General features: G+C 42.0%; 1 protein-coding gene across 2 annotated transcripts; it reads right to left on the bottom strand.

The window, feature by feature from the left end:
- Positions 1 to 11,057: 11,057 nt before the first annotated feature.
- On the bottom strand, positions 11,058 to 17,309 carry idh3g (isocitrate dehydrogenase (NAD(+)) 3 non-catalytic subunit gamma). 2 transcript variants are annotated; one of them, XM_023427736.2, is made up of 13 exons: positions 17,190 to 17,309; positions 16,888 to 16,935; positions 16,498 to 16,509; positions 15,081 to 15,178; positions 14,874 to 14,989; positions 14,705 to 14,765; positions 14,431 to 14,563; positions 13,294 to 13,427; positions 13,073 to 13,175; positions 12,829 to 12,975; positions 12,593 to 12,687; positions 12,421 to 12,481; positions 11,058 to 12,179 (listed from the first exon to the last, which is right to left on the bottom strand). In XM_023427736.2, exons 1-13 carry the CDS (start codon positions 17,268 to 17,270, stop codon positions 12,078 to 12,080), a joined length of 1,191 nt encoding a protein of 396 aa, XP_023283504.1. In that variant the 5' UTR covers positions 17,271 to 17,309; the 3' UTR covers positions 11,058 to 12,077. The 2 variants fall into 2 exon arrangements, with proteins under 2 accessions (XP_023283504.1, XP_087035826.1); XM_087179700.1 differs by lacking the exon at positions 16,498 to 16,509.
- Between the last annotated feature and the right edge of the window lie 457 nt (positions 17,310 to 17,766).

Below are 17,766 nucleotides of genomic sequence, written 5' to 3' on the forward strand. Positions count from 1 at the left end.
ATTTGTATATTGCCAAATCATAACATACATTATCTCACTGCACTTTACAGGGGAAGGTCAAGACCTTACTTTATTACAGAGAGAGACCCAACAGGACACAGAGAGAGGCTGGTCTTAAGTTTGGTTCTGTATTGTTATTACTGTATGATTGTGTCAATGCACGACTACCATGGAAATTTGGGACCATCATTTAGATATTGGTACATTTGTGTCTGCTTTTGCATGTATGTTATGTATACATTATATAATTACAGAATAAACCCAAACAAAACTATTACATAATCTCGAGGCGTTGTTCTGTAGAGGGACCCTGCATCAAAATCGACCTCAAATTGATTGTGCTCATGTGGTGCATATTCCTAAATAAATTTGTCTTTGATCAAATTACTACAAACACACAGCAAACCTGGGGTCAGGTGGTATTTCAGCAAAGGAGTAATAGTTGGTTTCTGGTGCTCTAGGCAAAATATAATTAAGCTGCCATGTGTAAGTGCTCTGTACCTGATTGATACTTGGAAGCAAAAGGGAGGGTATATACACAATGCACAGAGTGGGAGGAGAAGGGGGTCACTAGGAGTCCATTAGCTCAATTTTGCTGTGAGGTCGCCTATAGCAGGTTAGTCTGTATACCTGCATGTCTGGATTGCAGTGTAGACTTTTAACAGTCAGGAGCAGTAGTGAGTAAAGAGGAGAATGACAGCGAAGTAGAGATAAGCACCAGATGAGCTACAGCTCTTTGTTTGGACAGATCTCCCTGCACACTGGAGCATCCCTCTGTAAACCCCAAAATATGGACTGAGTGAGACAGTGTTACATAAACTGAAAGAGAAAGATGAAGAGTTGTGGCTGGAAAAAAACAAAACAATCACAAGAGAGGCGTATCAATTTCACTTTGTGAGTGCAAGGAGTCAGACAAAGCCCGAAGAGAAAAACAAACTTTCCGTCCAAGTGTTATAGTGAATGGAAGCGCAAAGTAAATCCAGGTTGGAAATCATCTGTAGTTGTTTCGTCCAACATGGACTGAAGGTGGGAGATGGATTGTAGCCCGTGTATGAACACACACAGAAAACACACATTCATGCTCCCTGAAAGGTGTTGTGCTTTCTATCAAAATGAGTATTTGTGTATGTCGTGCCAAGAAACCGGCCCTCTAGAAAAGACACTTCAAATCCAAGGTGTGCGTGCTTGCGTGAGATTGTGGGCACGTGCACATTTTGTATGCATGCACTCTCAAATAATGCCCCGTTTCCACATACCTACTTATCATGCACGGCTCTGCGTGCATGGGAGCGCTGACGTCACAGTGCTAATGATGATGATGATGGTGGTGTTTATTTATCTGTGGAGGTGGAAAAAGGTAGACGGTGGGTTGAATGAGCGCAGTGTCAGGGGCGGCAGAGAGCACAGCGCGAGCCAGGAAGAGCGAGGGAGAGGAGGGAGAGGAGGGAAGAGGGGTGAATAGTTCTCTGTGTGGGGAGTGAGAGAAAAGAGAGAGCCTCTTGTGGTATGTTTACATGTCAATGTGGTTCCTCGTCTGATTGATCATATCTGTGTGTTTGTGGGTCCGAGTGTGTGTATGTGCATGTGGGTTTCCACATGCTATAATTTAAGTCTAACCATTATGTCAATTATGTATTAAGTGCCATACAATGATATGTTACTGCAAGTAATTTCATTTAGTAAGTGTTTGGACACTATAAGTAATGTCAGGCCTATGCTAAGAGAGGGGTGGGTGTTGAAAGGTTTGCTCCTGGTTATTCCACAATTGTAATTTATCATGGCATACACCTACAAACCACACTCCATGCGGGCTTGGCTGGATGCTGCATTGGACTGAGAGACACCAGTGGAGGTTTGTTTCATAAGAGCATGAAGCAAATCTGATGAGTTTAATGGAAATTAAAGGTAACCGCAGGTAATAGCTCCACAATTACCCAACTGTATTTACCCAACTGTGGTTTGTTTGTATGCTTAATCCATGCCGTCGTGGATTGCACCAGCCACTACAATGCATCATCATCCGCCATAATCAATCTACTTAATTGGACATGTGTTGATAGGAGGGTGTTATCAGGAAACAAGCCATCACCAGCAGACACACACTGCTCTGCTTTGAAGCATGGTTCAAATAATGTGGGAACAATTGCTGCGAGTCCTATAAGCACAAGATCTGAGTGTTTCCTGAGTTTAAAGCCGCTGAGGAGCTGGTGAAATCAGGCTGGTTCTCATTATTTAACAGGCAAAGAGGGGCAGGGACGGAGGGGAAGACGGATGGAAGGATAGAAAGAGCCAAACAGAATGCAGAGATCACAGAATGGTCAATTTGTTTTTCGCCTTAAGGAGGAAATTGTTTGGTCACGTAGTGGAAAATCTGACATGATAATAGGAGGCAGGAATTATGGGAAAAGTGATGAGGGTGATTAAAAAGGAGGCAGGCAGCCACAGACAAAACACACACTCTGACATACACAAACAAACATGCATACTTAAAAGAGGGTGTTTAGGGAAGATTGTGCCTCTTCTCCTGTTACAGTCAATGAAACTTTAAGTGTGTCAGTCACTATAGTGTAACTGTGAGGTGTCGGGTTAGTGCCCTCCGCAGAGAGAGTGGGAGTGTCTCTGCATGTGTGTGTGTGTGTGTGTGTGTGTGTGTACGTAAAGTCATGCGTGCACATCGACCTATGTCCGTCTGTTTAATGAGACCGTCTCATGTAAATTGAGTCCTACCACCTGATTGAGCTCCTGGGTGTCACTAAGGGTGCTCATCTAGAGTAACTTTGTTAAACCATGTCTAGACACACACACACACACACACACACACACACACACACACACACACACACACACACATAATATGTTTGTGCGAGTAGTGGTAACATCATGATCAATTGTCAGCAGATAACATACTTTAGCTTCACATCAAAGAGGTGTGATGGTGCCAGTGTGGAGTGTGTGCTGTAGTGTGACTGTGTTCCCATAGCTTCTCAAGGAGTGTGACCCTACAAGTTCCCAGGGTGAGGAGACTGAACAGACTGTGGAAAACCAGCAACAATTTGACCATTCATGCCATAGAAAGATCTCGGTGTACCAGCTTTTTTATTTTTTTTATTTTTTTTTCTATACTCTTTTCTCCAGAGGTGTCATTTCAATTTCAGGAGTTTGGGATGTTGGAACAAACAGTTTTGTGTCCTGCAGAGCGGCATAACAGACGTTGCATAAGTCAAGGATACTGGCAACACAACATGGCAGTGCGAGCTCTGTCTCCTCCTCCCTCTGCTCCTGCTCAGTCTGGGCTCATGTGTTTATGATGACAGGGCTGTGACAGGGCAGTAATGACACTGCATCATCTGGCCAAATGGGAGGAATGACAAGTTTCAGTGACTGACTGTGGATTAGCTGTTCTCTCTCCCACTTCCTTCCTGCTGTGAAGGCCACAGTCCTGTAAAGCAGTAAACATCAGCTCTCCCTTCACCGTCACAAATAACAGAAGTATATCATAGTTGAATCTATACATTGCCGTGTTAGAAACTGCAGCCCTCACTAGAAAGTAAACCATCCCTCAGTGGCCCCCGTCCTTCCTTGCTCTTCAGCGGATGTCTTGAGTACAATAGGTCATGTAGCATAGAGAGTAGCATAAACAACCCAGCCCGACTCATAGGATCATATGTTAGCCATCATGCAGGCAATTAGCCTGTTATAAATACAAATCATGTTATTCACCACATTTTCTCAGGACTTTAGAAATCCTAAAGCGGAGCGTGGCGTCCAAGTAAAACCCTGGGTCTCGATTAACTTTTTATGGGCGTGTGCAGCATTGAATGGATGCGAACAAGGGTGTTAAGAGACAAAGAAGAGTTATATTTAGGATGCACTCTTTGTGAGTCCGCCGTAAATCGTCTAGCGGAACAGAGCGGGGATTAGGGCTGATTTCTCTACTATATTTCCACGGAAAAAGAGCCAGTGATGCAGGGAGTTGACAGGGTATGAGAGGCGTCAGAGCTTGGGTTTTATGATTGTCCTGACTTGCTGCCATTTAGTGTCACTCCACACTCTGTTTTTCTCCAGCATTTTTACTTCCACCTACCTCCTGGAAGAACCCCCTCCTGGGTTTTTTTTTTTTTTTACCCCCCCCCCTGTGCTGTCTCTCCTGAACCAAAATCTTATAAAAATCACCTTTGGAGGAAACACGTAAACACATAGCTTGTGTTAGGATTCTTTCCACGATTTGGCGCAATCATTTAATAGTTGATATTTTAATGCTGACACACAAGGAGAGTGTAGGAGAAATGTTTTTTGGCTTGTAGTTAGCTGAAATAAGCCAGAACACCACGCAGTAAGTACCGTGCAGAATCAGCGTGACCTTATTCTGCTAAAGTTAGTGCAGGGGCCGAGATCTGGCAGAACAGATAAGCGCTTTATCCTGCGCACAGACTAAACTCTTAACACTAGAGCTTTCAAGACGCTGCAACATACAACAATTGCTTGGTCAAATTACAGAATGAGGTCACAGAAAAATCTGAAAAATGAAGCCATATGTTGAACACAGCCTATCTTCAGCCGTGCTCTGTACATTGTTTTTCTAAGATTAGGCAATAGGATGATAGGAAGCCATGGATAAGACCGGTGGAGGAGCTTTGAAGTGGGTAAGGGGAAGGGGCCGCGCAGGTATGTGCACTTGAAGGGTTGCTGAAAGAAACATCAGGTCAGCAGCAGTGAAAGAATGTGAGAAAGAAATATAGCGCAAGTGCTGAACCCTCACCCTCTGAGCCAATAACAACAGTGTGTTTCTTGAGGATGTGAATGTTAAAATCATACATTTCAGAAGCCAGTCTGTGTATCGGTTTATAAAAGACATATAAGGGCAAAACACTACATGTCATAATACCTGCTTCTGCCTGTTATTCCACCTTCATTCCTTCACGCTTCTCCCAGCTGTTCCGTAAGATACCATCAAAAGCAGGATAAAAGTTAGAAATGAAAGTAGAACTCTGATGCCATTTTAATATCGTGGCTTGAATTTTCAAGAAGAGAAGAGAAATACATCCAAAGTGATGAAACCTAATAGTAGCGCATCAGTGGAAAACAGCCGGAGGCACGGGGTGCTTACTGTTCCATTCCCTCCGGCTTTACCTAAAGACTGAGGTAACTGGAGCTACTCAAAGATGGCAAGATAAAAGAGAATATGGAAGCTGGGTCACTGCTAGACTGTCTTTTCATATCGTCCTTGTCTCAGGAGGATTTGCAGCGGGTCACATCAGGTATGTCACTCATTAGCCTGCCCTGGGGCCAGATGTGTTCTCCCTGCTAGTTAAACTCGCACTGTGCTTCCTGTCTTCAGCCTCCCAGCTGATTCACCATGATTGGGCACGCCACAGATTCACTGCTGCAGCCACCAGTTACATTCCTCTGCAAGTGGAGAAGGCAGTACACACACTTGCACTGTCATTAGTGCATATTCAATACAACTTTGTACTAACATAACATGAGCATAATCTGCCACAGAACCTCAGACACCTCCTTCAAATTTCATTCAGGAACCAGGCGGCATTTATAAAAAGCAACACAGACGAGAATCCCGCCGAACTGCCACAGTGAGCGGAGAAATATAATCAAAGCTGTGTTTTCTGGTGGATTTGCAGAAGTCTGTTTTCATCAAATCTCTTTAGAAATGCTTCACCAGACGAGAGTCGGGACACAGACACTTAAGACATGGGCAGGGGGTGGGTCACAGCAGATAGAAATCAGGAAATAGCGCCAGATTATATGAGACAGCGAAAAGGGAGTGACTCACGTAAAATGCATGAGCCATTTCTTTTTGCAGCTACTGTTAAGTCAAAGTTATGGGCAATGGTAGAAAGGATTTAGCTTAAGGGCAATAAAAAGATACAAAAATTAAATCTCAAATTTGTCATTTTTGGGAGTTTTAGAGGGATTGCACATGTCTTTTAGCATGACATATTCACTCTCTTGATAGCATGTGTCTGGCAACAGGTGGGAGATGGTCCTGGCCAGCTCGAGAAGATCGCTCATGGTGCGCACAGCGCTGCCTCACTGGAGATTTATTAGATTAAACTAAGTGAGTGTCGCTGGGAAATATTCTTTGTTTTGGCAACCAAGAGAACACACTGTTTTTAAACTGGTGAACACAGAGCTGGAAAGTGGGGGGTTGCTGAATTGTCAAAGTGCCAAGATGCTCCAATTTCAGGGGAGCAGAGTTGTAATGACATCAGGGCAGTGTAATGCAGGTTGTCATGAGCGCAGCATGCTTGCCTTGATGTAATGTAACTCTGGAAGTACCCCCTGAACTCACTGCAAGGGCACAGACAGTGAAACACTGAATAGCTTTAGAAATATAGAGATCAAAAGGGAGAGAGAGCACGAAAGACTGAAAACCAGAGAGAGAGGGTGCAGGGGAAGTATTGGCAAGAATGGAAGACAGGTTTCAGATGGAAAATAAAGCATGTCAATAGCCAGTCAATCACTGCTTTTATGTCTCCTTCTCCCCCTCCTTTCTCTCCAGTGTAAATATGGCCAAAGTGCTGCAGTGATCCCAACTGTTTCCCTCTGATGAGAGACACATATCAACGTTCTCAGAAAACCCAGCTCACAGCACAAGCCCACTAATATATCATAAACATAAAACCAAACAGAAATAGCTCACAGGCTCCCCTCACTCTCACTCTGCCAAGAGGCTTTCAGTGCCGAGGAGAGGGGGAAAAAACTGCGTAAGGTGGTTGAGGGAAAGTGAGCAAGACAGACAGGTTCCTATTTAGACACAATGCAATAAAGCACCCCACACACACGCCAATCCCCCCCCCCCCCCCCCAAACCCCCCCCCCCCCCATGCAACATTTAACCACACTGGACCACTGACAGTGCAGAATACCGGGGCAGGGCCGTGGAAAGGGCTCGCTCCTGCAGCACAGGTGGAATCAGTTTCTCTGTCATGGCTGCAGTAAAAGCATATAAAGATTTGCAAAAATATATAGGACATATACACGCATATAATCATATTCTTACCAGCATGCACATGCACTTTCACAATTAGCTACGCCTGTAGCTTCACATTTCCTCCCATGGGGATAGAATAGAAAGTACTTTGGACACATTTCTTTTACAAGGCACAAGTTGAGCTGAAGTCACGTACAACAAATGTGTGTGTTTCTTTTCAACTGAGCAACTATGTTTTGAGTATGAGCTCAGAGTGGGGAGCCCCTGGTATGTACAGGGGGCTTGAAGGGGTATTGGGGTGGCCTGATTAGTCAGGTCAGAGAGCCTGTCTGACTGAATGACCCAGGTTCAAGCACCACGTTGGCCTGCACATTCTCACTGGATGAGTCCTTGTGCAAGATGGCGCAACAGCAGAAGTTGAAGGACTCTGCTCTGCAGGTGGACCAGCAATGACTCCTCAATTAGGAATAGTTGAGCAACCAGAACAGAATAGGGAAAAACAGACATTTTCTGATGGGACCACTAAAGCGTCAGATAAGCATTTTATGATCTCACTCGGTGGTATCCCACTGGTGCTAAAAAAATAAATAAATAAAACAAAATAAATTGTGCAGCTCCTGATAAAGAGGCAGCCAAGAGTCTGATGTTTTATTGGCTGCTTTCATTTTGAAAGATAAGGTGGTGATGAAGTGCTTCAACAGCTAACTGTGCCGTGAACTCCCTGGTTGTGAAAATATATCACCTATAGTATATCATACTGTTCTTTCTCCAACTCCCAACCAGACCGTTGCCATCCTTCCCGCCATTGATAAGCCCGTTACCCTGGCTGTCCCCCTTGTCCTCCAGCCACGTCCACACAACTCTCTCCACTGCCATTCCCCTGCATGCATTCTCTTTGACCTCCTTTCTACATCCTTTTCTGCCAAGCAAACTTCATCAATAACTTCTCCCAACTACCCGTTCATAATTCTTCTCTGATTAGGTCTGTCACTGCTGAGGAAGACACTGGAAGTCCCTGTGAAGAGAAAGTCAAGAGGATATACAGAGAGCCCAAAACACACACATCCAGGCCCAAGTAATGGAGAATTGTTGACCGTTGACGTAGCTTAATGTAGCTAAGCCATAGCTGTGGGGGGAAAAAAGCCCCATTAACAGAGAGGAGAGCTGGCTGACTGGATGCAGCTGTGCTCGGCAGAGACTGATCAGAGGGAAGTTGATTGATTACAATCACCTGCACTGCGTAGCATAGCAGAGCTGATCAGCATAGGAGAGAGGAGCATGTTCATAAGTAATGGAAATGACCTGTTGGATCTTGGATTACACTGCACTAATTGTGTGTGTGTGTGTGTGTGTGTGTGTGTGTGTGTGTGTGTAAGAAATAGTGGCAGAGAGAGAAAGAATGAGAAGGGAGGACTCTGGAAATCATCAGGAGCAACTTAGAGCAGAATTATGACCAATAAAAAAAGCAGTTTTCATATCATATCTTGTGGTTAGACACAATCCTCACAGATTAGCATGTCTTAGAAAAGGCGGAAGAACAATATTAAAGGTGGTGTTTGCAAGAGACATTAGTAGAGCAAAAAAAAAACAGCAAAAAAAAAAGGGCTGGTTTTTGGTGAGTGCTACAAACATAGCACATCTGTATGGGTCTACATGATATAACAAAAGTCTCTCACAGAGTCTCCCTTCATCAACCTGATCAGTCAAGTGTGCGCAGTTATATCCAGTGGTGCCTTACCATGCAGAGGGTTTGGGTTTAATATGTCCAGCAAAGGTTTGAGATCTGTGCGTCCGCCTCCACCCCGCTACGACAGAGATGAGTAAAATTTAGTTTGTGATGCTCGCAGTATCAAACAATTACATTATGTTTGACAGCAACATCTTTTTTCAGAGACAGAATCCATATTTACTCAGAGACACTGGATTACTGAAATGACAAGCACGTGACGAATTTTCCAAATGTAATTTTTCAGTGCTGAGAGAACCACAAACATGATTCCACTCACCCACTTTGTACTGGGATGGCAGCTCAAACCTCATTTTTTATTTTATTTTAAGTGAACAGATCCTTTAAAGGCAGCTCTAAAGGCAGTCAAAAAAAAATGCACAGCGGGCTGGGCCCCTTCACAAGTTTATACAGGGAGTGAATGGTGGCCCATAAAGGTCAAGTGGCCAGCGGTTTGTTGCAACATCTCCCTCTCTCTCACCACAAACGTCTGACCATCTGCCTCATGGCACAGCTCCAGCAGAGGCTCGTGGGGGGGGGGGGGGGGGTTATAGCTCAATCTACAGTGATGTGAGGTACAGTGAGGTAAACAGCCCGAGTGGAGTTCGATGATGAGAAAAAGCTGGCCCGGAGTGAGGAACCTCTTACATAAAGTATCACAAAAAAGACTGAGTCTAAATGAAATCCAGCGAAGACATTTACCAGCCAGCTCGCTGTCTCTGCAGAGTGAATAACTGACATGAATGGAGAGGGAGTAGAAAGGTTAAAAACTGCCAATTGGCAGAGGCCAAGATACACATGTAGTAATTCCCTGCACATTTCACACACTACGGACTGTATGATTGCTGATTCCCTAGGACAACTACATCTAAAAAAAGAAGGGGTCTGTTCACAGAGGATTTCTCTCCTCGATATGCAAATGTTCAAACAGATGGAACAGTCAGTAACTTTCCCACAGAACTGGACACATGATAAATTGGCCATTTCCATTACAATGGGATGTGCCCCTATGACCGCGGACCCTATTGGTGAAAGAGAGGCGGACTGGGATTGTTTGTACAGTATATGTGAACAGGAGGTCACTGCTGAATGATGTGCCATAATAACATCTATCTGCTGCTCCTCCTCCTGCGTCTCCTGGCTCATGGGACCAGGGCACTTTTTGTCAATAAGACTGTGTGGTCAGAGTCTCTAAAACAAACAACAACAAAAAAAACACTAGAAAAAAAAAAAAATTAAAAAATGGCTTGGTTTTATAGTAAATAAAATAATTTGATAATTTGAGTGGAAAGCCAGAATCCTTCTCGTTTGTCTTAGAAACACACACACTGAAGCCAAGAGCTTGATTCCTAGAAATCACATGAAAAAAACAAGAATTTTCTTGATGTCCCCAGTTATGTGGAACAATATGGCTGTCACAGATTCCTACATCGCCAGTGTCTCTGCAGCTTCCTCACGGTGCAGTCAGTGCAGGAACAACATGAATATATAGTGACCCAGAGCGGCTACATACATTCTGCATTTTGTCCTTGTCAGACGGTGTACATATCTGAGCACACATGCAAACAGCTGTGCACTTTTTGCTCCAAGTTAGCGATTGGGAGCTCCAGTGAGTGGTGTTGCCACCTAGTGATGAAATGAGAAACAGCAGCTTATCATCCAACCTTGTAAGATGCTGATGAGGCGTGAAATTGTAAAACAAACGGAAGGATCAGTGAGCTTTTTCTTATTTGGAGCAAAAATAATCCTTATCCCCAGCAGGAGGTCAGACAAGAGCTTCTTTTCTTTGAAGCAGAGCCAAAGAATTGAGACTTATTTTAAATGATCTTAGCAATAAGAAGTTCCTGATTTACAAAGGACATACACACTAAGTTGGCAGTTTAGGTAAACCTGGCTAAAACTAATGCAGTCTAATACAAGAGTCCTACAATGAATCCTACCTACTATTCAGTTTTTGTTGAGACTGTTTTAAAGAGATGTTGATTCAACTTCATGATCATTTTAGAGGATGTAGTTAGTGATGCTGTTGATCCATGCGGCTTTATACCGAAGGTTTTTCTGTTATTTAGACTGCCCTCAACGCTATAACTGAGGTGGACAAAATAACAGAAACAACTGTCAGTGTAACAGTACAATTCAACAAGAGCACAAACTGCAGCCTCCAAAATAACCATACAGTTAAATCAACACCTCTGAAAGTTTCAATGAAAACTGAACATTAAAACCTTCATGAGGTAGAATTTATTGCAGGACTCTCGTATTATACTGCATTAGTTTTAGTTAGGTGCACCCAAGTGTATTCATAGCTTGAAAATGTATTTACTTAAGCTTTAAAACTCAATTGAGAAATGTTTCAAATCCAAACTTCTGTCCAAAAAGATCAACTTGAGATTATGTCTTTATTGATAATATTTAAGTTATACAGCATATACTGCCCACCCCAGACATGGTAAACCCGTCTTTTCATATCATACTTTAAGCGCTCTTGCCAGGTTAGCTTGTAAGACAACAGGGATATATGCCCTGTGGCATATTCCACACTTATTATGGCACGAGCATAACAGTTCAGCTTTGACAGCAGTTACTTGATGTTCACCTCCTCTGATGATACAGTATAAGTGAAAACACTACATCACCATTTTTCAAATACAGTTAATATGATGTGAATATACAGGACAGTTCAGAATATAATATGCAATTTGACAAAATGACGAAAGGAAATATTAAGGCGTGAAATGAACATTGTACATTTTGGTCAACTGAAAGAAGCTGTAAGATTATCTTAAGTTGTAAAATAAATAACGATCCACAGTGAATGGGTATAAGATGAGTTTGTACAAAGACAGGGTACATAGTGTATGCTCATGCTAAGATATTTCTGAGCCTATCGTGTGTTTGGGGATTGATACTGTGTGTTTCATAACTATTTGTTAGAACATAGATTTTCAGCTGAATGAACCTAATGAACTAAGGAAATATAATCTATTCTTATTGTAGGATTTATCATCTAATAGGAGTGATAATTAAATCTTATCAAAGGTAAACCGTTTTAACAACAGTCCAGTGCAGGTCATTTTTATATGTGAAACACACAGGTGTTGATAAAAGGTCGTTTGTACAGTGAACATTGTCAGTAAGCCTTGTGAACAAGAAAAAACAGGAACCATTGTGATGTCAGCGATAAAGACCGGACGCTATGGAAACAGACATGCATGGACATCCTTCTCTCATACTGTACACCTGTTCCACATACAGACACCTGTTCAAACTCACACCTCTGATGAGTGTGTGTGTGTGTGTGTGTGTGTGTGTGTGTGTGTGTGTGTGTGTGTGTGTCTGTGTCTGTGTGTCTGTGTGTGCGTGCGTGTGTGTGTGTGTGCATGGCGGCCTCAGGGGTGGTTTAGAGCTCTGATGTGAGCTGCCCTTTACTCTGGATGAATCTCATGATGGACTGGACCACCTCTGACGTGGTGCCCTGACCACCGATATCAGCTGTGTGCAACTGCGAGAGAGAAAAAAGTTAACACATTACCATATACCATTAAAATTTAGCCTTCTGCCACAGTTTGTATTTGTATGGCTGCTTTGTGTCTTTTAAATTACATTTTTTTGAATGCTGCTTTGTGTCAAATGTAATGTGATGTCCTCTGGTAAACATGCCACATCTGCCACCAGGGCCTCTGAGCCTAGACATAGCAGTGACACAAATGAGGGTAAGGCCCAACCAGTGATGGAAAACTTACCCTGGTTTCATTCATGGTGGTGAGGATTGCGTTCCGGATGGAACTTGCATGATCATAAAGCCTGGAGACAGACAGGAGCATTATTTACATCACTAGTATAGCACAGTCAAAACATTACAGACGAAACCACAGGAAGGAATGAGCTGAAAGTATTTTATCTGGGAAAGCTTACTTAAGGTGGTCCAGCATCATGCAGCTAGCTAGCAGCATGGCAGTGGGGTTTGCAATGTTCCTGTCTGCAATGCTTTTCCCTGTATTCCTCGTGGCCTGAAAAATGCAGAAAAGTAGGACAAGAAAGAGATGAAACTCTGAATTATAATATATCAGAAAGACACGATTCATACATTTTCTATCCTTCAAAAACAGAGGAGACAGTGGCCTTCTAACCAAGAACTGCCAAACACTCACCGTTTCAAAGACAGCATAGTCACGACCGTAATTGGCTCCAGGCACAAGGCCAGGCCCTCCCACCAAGCCTGCACACACATTGCTCACCACGTTCCCATACAGATTGGGCATCACCATCACATCAAACTGATGGGGCTTGGACACCAGCTAAAAACACAAACAAACACAGTGGCAGGTCAATAATTGAGTTTTAGCTGCACTGACAAACTTTCCTTGAATGCATTAAAATGCTATCGACTATCACCTGCATAGTGGTGTTGTCCACAATCATGCTGTCAAATGTGATGTCTGGGTAGCCGGAGGCCACTTCTCTGCAACACTGCAGGAACAAGCCATCACCGAGCTTCCTGCAGGGAGCAGAAAGGTCACAATCAACATCTGCAGCACAAACAAACTTGCGATATGATGTCAGACTCGGGAGGCCAGACAGCTCCTGTAGGACGCAGTAGCCACAAAATTACTCACATGATGTTGGCCTTGTGTACGGCCGTGACCCTACGACGACCTTTCTCCCTGGCCAGTCGGAAGGCATAGTCAGCGATCCTGAGGGAATTGTTCCTTGTGATGATCTTAAGGCTTTCCACTACCCCTGATACGCTCTAAAAGAAGACAGTGAGGAGAATAACAAATAAACGACAAAGATTCAAGTACTGAACACTACAAGAAACGAAACTAGACTAGAAAGACCAAAGTGAATATAGAAATCATACAAAGTCCATGGTCAACTGGACAAATCAGTTCTTAACTATATAGCAAGTAAACGTGTCCACATTAGGACTGGACTTTTTAAAAAAAAAGATGTTTCTATTAATTGCAATTTTTTATTTCAATGATTCAGTCAATTCTTAAAAACCCAAGTTCCAGTAAACATGTGCATCTGCAGTAAATGTTATTCAGTTCAGTTCAGTTCAGTTCAGTTCAGTTCAGTTCAGTTCAGTTCAGTTCAGTTCAGTTAGGGCTGTGTGGTGTGTTTTATTACGAAGTGCACAATAAGGTTATTTTAAGCTAAAGATTAATGTAGAAGATATCTGACAACATGAGCTGTCTTGAGTCATGACTGTTAAAACTGTCACGTGAACAACAGTAGTCTTTGCAGATCCCCCCAGAGGACAATAAGTTAGTTTGATGTTCCCAGGATAATATATGAGAAACGCTTTACACAACATTCGGATTTATCTCACGGAACTGATTCATCGAGACTCAAATTGAATCGAACCGATTCTCGACTTTGTGAATTGAAACTGAATCAGGAGATCAGCGTCGAAATCCAGACCTAGTCCACTGTTGTCACTGTTTCATGTTGCCGATAATTAAGAAAAAGTATATAATGTGGATTGGGCACATCTAGCCAATACTAATCTGTTTAACAAGAGCAGTATTGGTGCCAATAATGATCAAGTATATCAGATCAGCGCATGACTTAATTCTGGCCAGTGTTTTTCACTTGGTAAATAAATGCTGTATTTTTAATAGTGTGTGGACCCTACCTAACTCCCATTTCAAAAGAGAGCTAGTAGAGGGAGAAAAGAGGTCTTTAAAGAGGGAATACAAGTGTACGTTTCAGCAGACAGTAGAATAGCTTGTGTTTGTGTTCGGGCTGACCTCGTGCTCCAGACTGCTGTATTCTCCCTCTGTGTTCTCCCTGATGATCATGATGTCAATGTTCTTGTGGCGAGTCTGGACGCCGGGGAGGGACTGGCAGTGCATCACATTGGCATACAGGTCTAAGCTTGTGCTGTTGGCACACATAGAACAAGAGAGGGGGAGAAAGAGGAAAAACAATGGGTCAACTAACACAACCAAAATATGGAGGAAACTTCAACTGACAAAAGAAATCCTTTATCAAGGGAAGTAAATATTTCATTATAACTCTTACCGCAGGAGATTATTTCTGGATTTGACAGATGGCGGCATGGTATGTTTGGTTTCTATGTTACCTATCAGGAGAGTTAAGCAATGCCACAGTTAAATTCATGTCATGGTCTTATTGTAAACAACTTGCTTCTCACAGGTGCGCTCTGCTTTTCATATTTTCATGCTCCTACCTTTGAGGGCAACTCCATTACGGCGGATGGCAGTGATGGCATTATTGATATCAACCTCTGTCTCCACAGCAGAGTTGACATTCACCACCTCAAAGTCCACTGGCACACAGCTAAACCTACAGCGTGATGACAAACCACATGATGAAGCAGTCCTCGCCTGTCTGTGGTCAACGCTTATGAACGAGATTTAGTGTAAGTCTAACCAACCTGAAAACCTCTCTGACATGATTGAGCAGCTCTGGACCAATTCCGTCTCCAGGTATGAGGGTCACAGTGTGTCTGCCTCCATACTTTGCAGGAGGGGGCTGTAATATATTGGCATTTCACACATGAAGCAAAAGCACTGGTGGTTTTACAAATTTTAGCTCAACAAGTACAAATCACCTAAATACATATTGCTGATATATTACCATGTGTTTTAGGTCTAATGTACCAAATGAATACCACAATATGAAAACCACCTTATGGAGACAGTATTGAGTGGATCATCCATCACAGTTAGAATTTTGTTGCTTTTCTTCATCTATTTTTTGTCAGATCCATTTTTTCCACTTTTGTCACATGATGAAAATCATGAACTTGGTTTGTGGTGCTTTTACAGCTACTCAGACATTCAAAATAATGCCAAATAAAGTATTTTGTATTAAAAAATAACAGTCAAGAAAGAGATATAAAATGGCCTCTATATGTCTCCACATAACCGCTTAATAAAAATGCAACTTTGAAAAAAAAAAAAGATAAATAACCTGGAGTAACTGGTGAAATGGCCATTTCAAGCAATTTTCATACACGTGAAAGTTGTTTTTTATACTGTGATTGAACGAAAAGAAAATACTGGCTGGTAGGGAATCATGACAGTGATTGTATTAGTGTTATTTAGGGCTGGATAATATATCACTATTGTAGGATTTTTAAACATTTGAATCAATAACAATTTTGCTTTTAACCTAAAATTACAATGGAATAGGTCAGCTAGATATATTATTACTTGTGATATGGTTGTGATGCACAGTACAGTGCAAAGGTTTTGGGCACTTTCAATGTTTAGATTCTCATCCATCACTCAAAAGCCTCACGGAGACGTCTGATTTGCTGCTAATTTAGTCTGCAGCATGACAATAACCCAAAACATACAGCTATTGTCTAAAAGAACTATCTTCAGCAACAAGAAGAACAAAGAGTCCTGCAACAAGGTACGGCTGCCACAGAGCCCTGAACTCAACATCAAGGAGTCCGTTTGGGATTACATGAAGAGACAGACAGAAGACACTGAGACGGACTAAATCCACAGAGTCTACAAACTCTGCACAAGTGAGCCAAGAACTTGTTATTTTAAAGTTTGATTTAGTTATTTTCTGCTTACTTCAATTTGTATGAAATTAGTTGATAAATGAAAGATATTAATTGCATTGTTTTTTTTTTAAAGCAATCTCACTTTACTTTTAGAGCCTAAACTTTTGCACCATCACTGTTTTTAAAGTAATTCACTGATTATTGTGATAATGTAACCCAGCACTAGTACAATCAAGGTACGTATATGTTGTTTATTGCACTGTATGTGAAGGCATGTGGTTCATTAGATAACAGTGTAATCTAGACACCCAGGTCATAGTTAGCTACTTACAATGTTTTCTCCCTGTTGTTGAAGATGGACAGCAAGGAAAGCAGAAGAACGAGTGTCAGTTTGATAAATGCGTAAAAGAACATGTTAAATCCAAATAGTAGCAGATACAGAGGCATTACAATCACTTCTCCCCAAAGAGGGTGGAAAAACAGATATATAACACTCCCATGTTACAGTAAAACAGATACAATAAGCACCCAACCACTTCCAAACTTTAACCCACAACCATACAGCTTGGAAATTAATAAATAAATGAATGAGTAGCAGTTATTTTTTTATGACTTCAGTATCATTATTCAATAATTCAGTGTTCAGGAGTGACAACTTCATAAAAAAATCCCATCTACTCATTCTAACAAGACTGAAACCCACACACACTGATTTACTCACAGTAAGCAAGGTCTTATTCCTGTGACTTGTCAGAGTTGTTCCAAATACCTGAAATAAAAATTAAAGAGATGGATTATGTTGATATTAGATTCAAAGGCAGGCAATGATAACGGGTCAAGGTTAGGATACATTTTGGGTCAGGTTAAGGAAAAGGAAAACACAGATGAAATCTGACAGTTGCTAATTCAGCTGTATGATATCAACCCCATGACCTTGTGTTCAAATACAATTAACGACTTTCATTTGCAGCCACACAAAAGTGCTCACAACCGATACGACAAAGGCATCAGATCACGTCTTACTTTCACCGTATTTCCAAGGCGTCCACCCCAAAAAGGAGAAATTAATTTGGACATCGAGAGCATTGCACTGTGGGAAGCCATCTTGATTTTCAAGCAGTAGTCGCGTGCACAAGGAGGAAGAGCTGTGTTCGCGCGATAGTTCACATTTTTAGTGTTTATTTATTTATTTATTTATTTATGTATGTATTTATTCATTTATGGTGTGGTGTTTGTTAAAGGCAACTTGAGTAAGGCAGACAAACATCCGTTCAACAATTAAAAAAAAATGTAAGCAATGGTTAGCGCCTTGATATCGTTTAAACCGTAGTTGGCTGACCAGGGACAAGCGTCCATGTCAGCCTCTAACTTGTAAGTCCGAGTCGGAGGTATAGGTATAGGGAATTTATGTCAGAGATAATGTGCCTCACGAGGTTGAAAAGAACTACAGACATGTCAACAAACTGTTGACACAATGGCTGAAATGCCATAACACTATCAGTTACATCAAAATGTAATACATTCAACTCATTTAATAGAAGTTATAAACTGTTTGTTTCTGGTTTCACTTGGAAACGAACTGCTACAAATACGTAATACA

Source organism: Seriola lalandi, unplaced genomic scaffold (assembly GCF_002814215.2).
Source record: "Seriola lalandi dorsalis isolate HSWRI2012SDOR001 ecotype SW California unplaced genomic scaffold, Sedor1 jcf7180002054861, whole genome shotgun sequence".
Classification (NCBI taxonomy): Eukaryota; Metazoa; Chordata; class Actinopteri; order Carangiformes; family Carangidae; genus Seriola; species Seriola lalandi.

What these genes read in the sequence shown, in the direction of transcription:
- idh3g (XM_023427736.2), bottom strand. Translation starts at nt 17,270, where the DNA reads ATGGCTTCCCACAGTGCAATGCTCTCGATGTCCAAATTAATTTCTCCT. An exon ending in TCCAGAAATAATCTCCTGCG is followed by an intron (nt 14,564 to 14,704) that starts GTAAGAGTTATA and finishes GTGTGCCAACAG; the next exon opens with CACAAGCTTAGACCTGTATG. An exon ending in ATGATGCTGGACCACCTTAA is followed by an intron (nt 12,482 to 12,592) that starts GTAAGCTTTCCC and finishes GTCTGTCTCCAG; the next exon opens with GCTTTATGATCATGCAAGTT.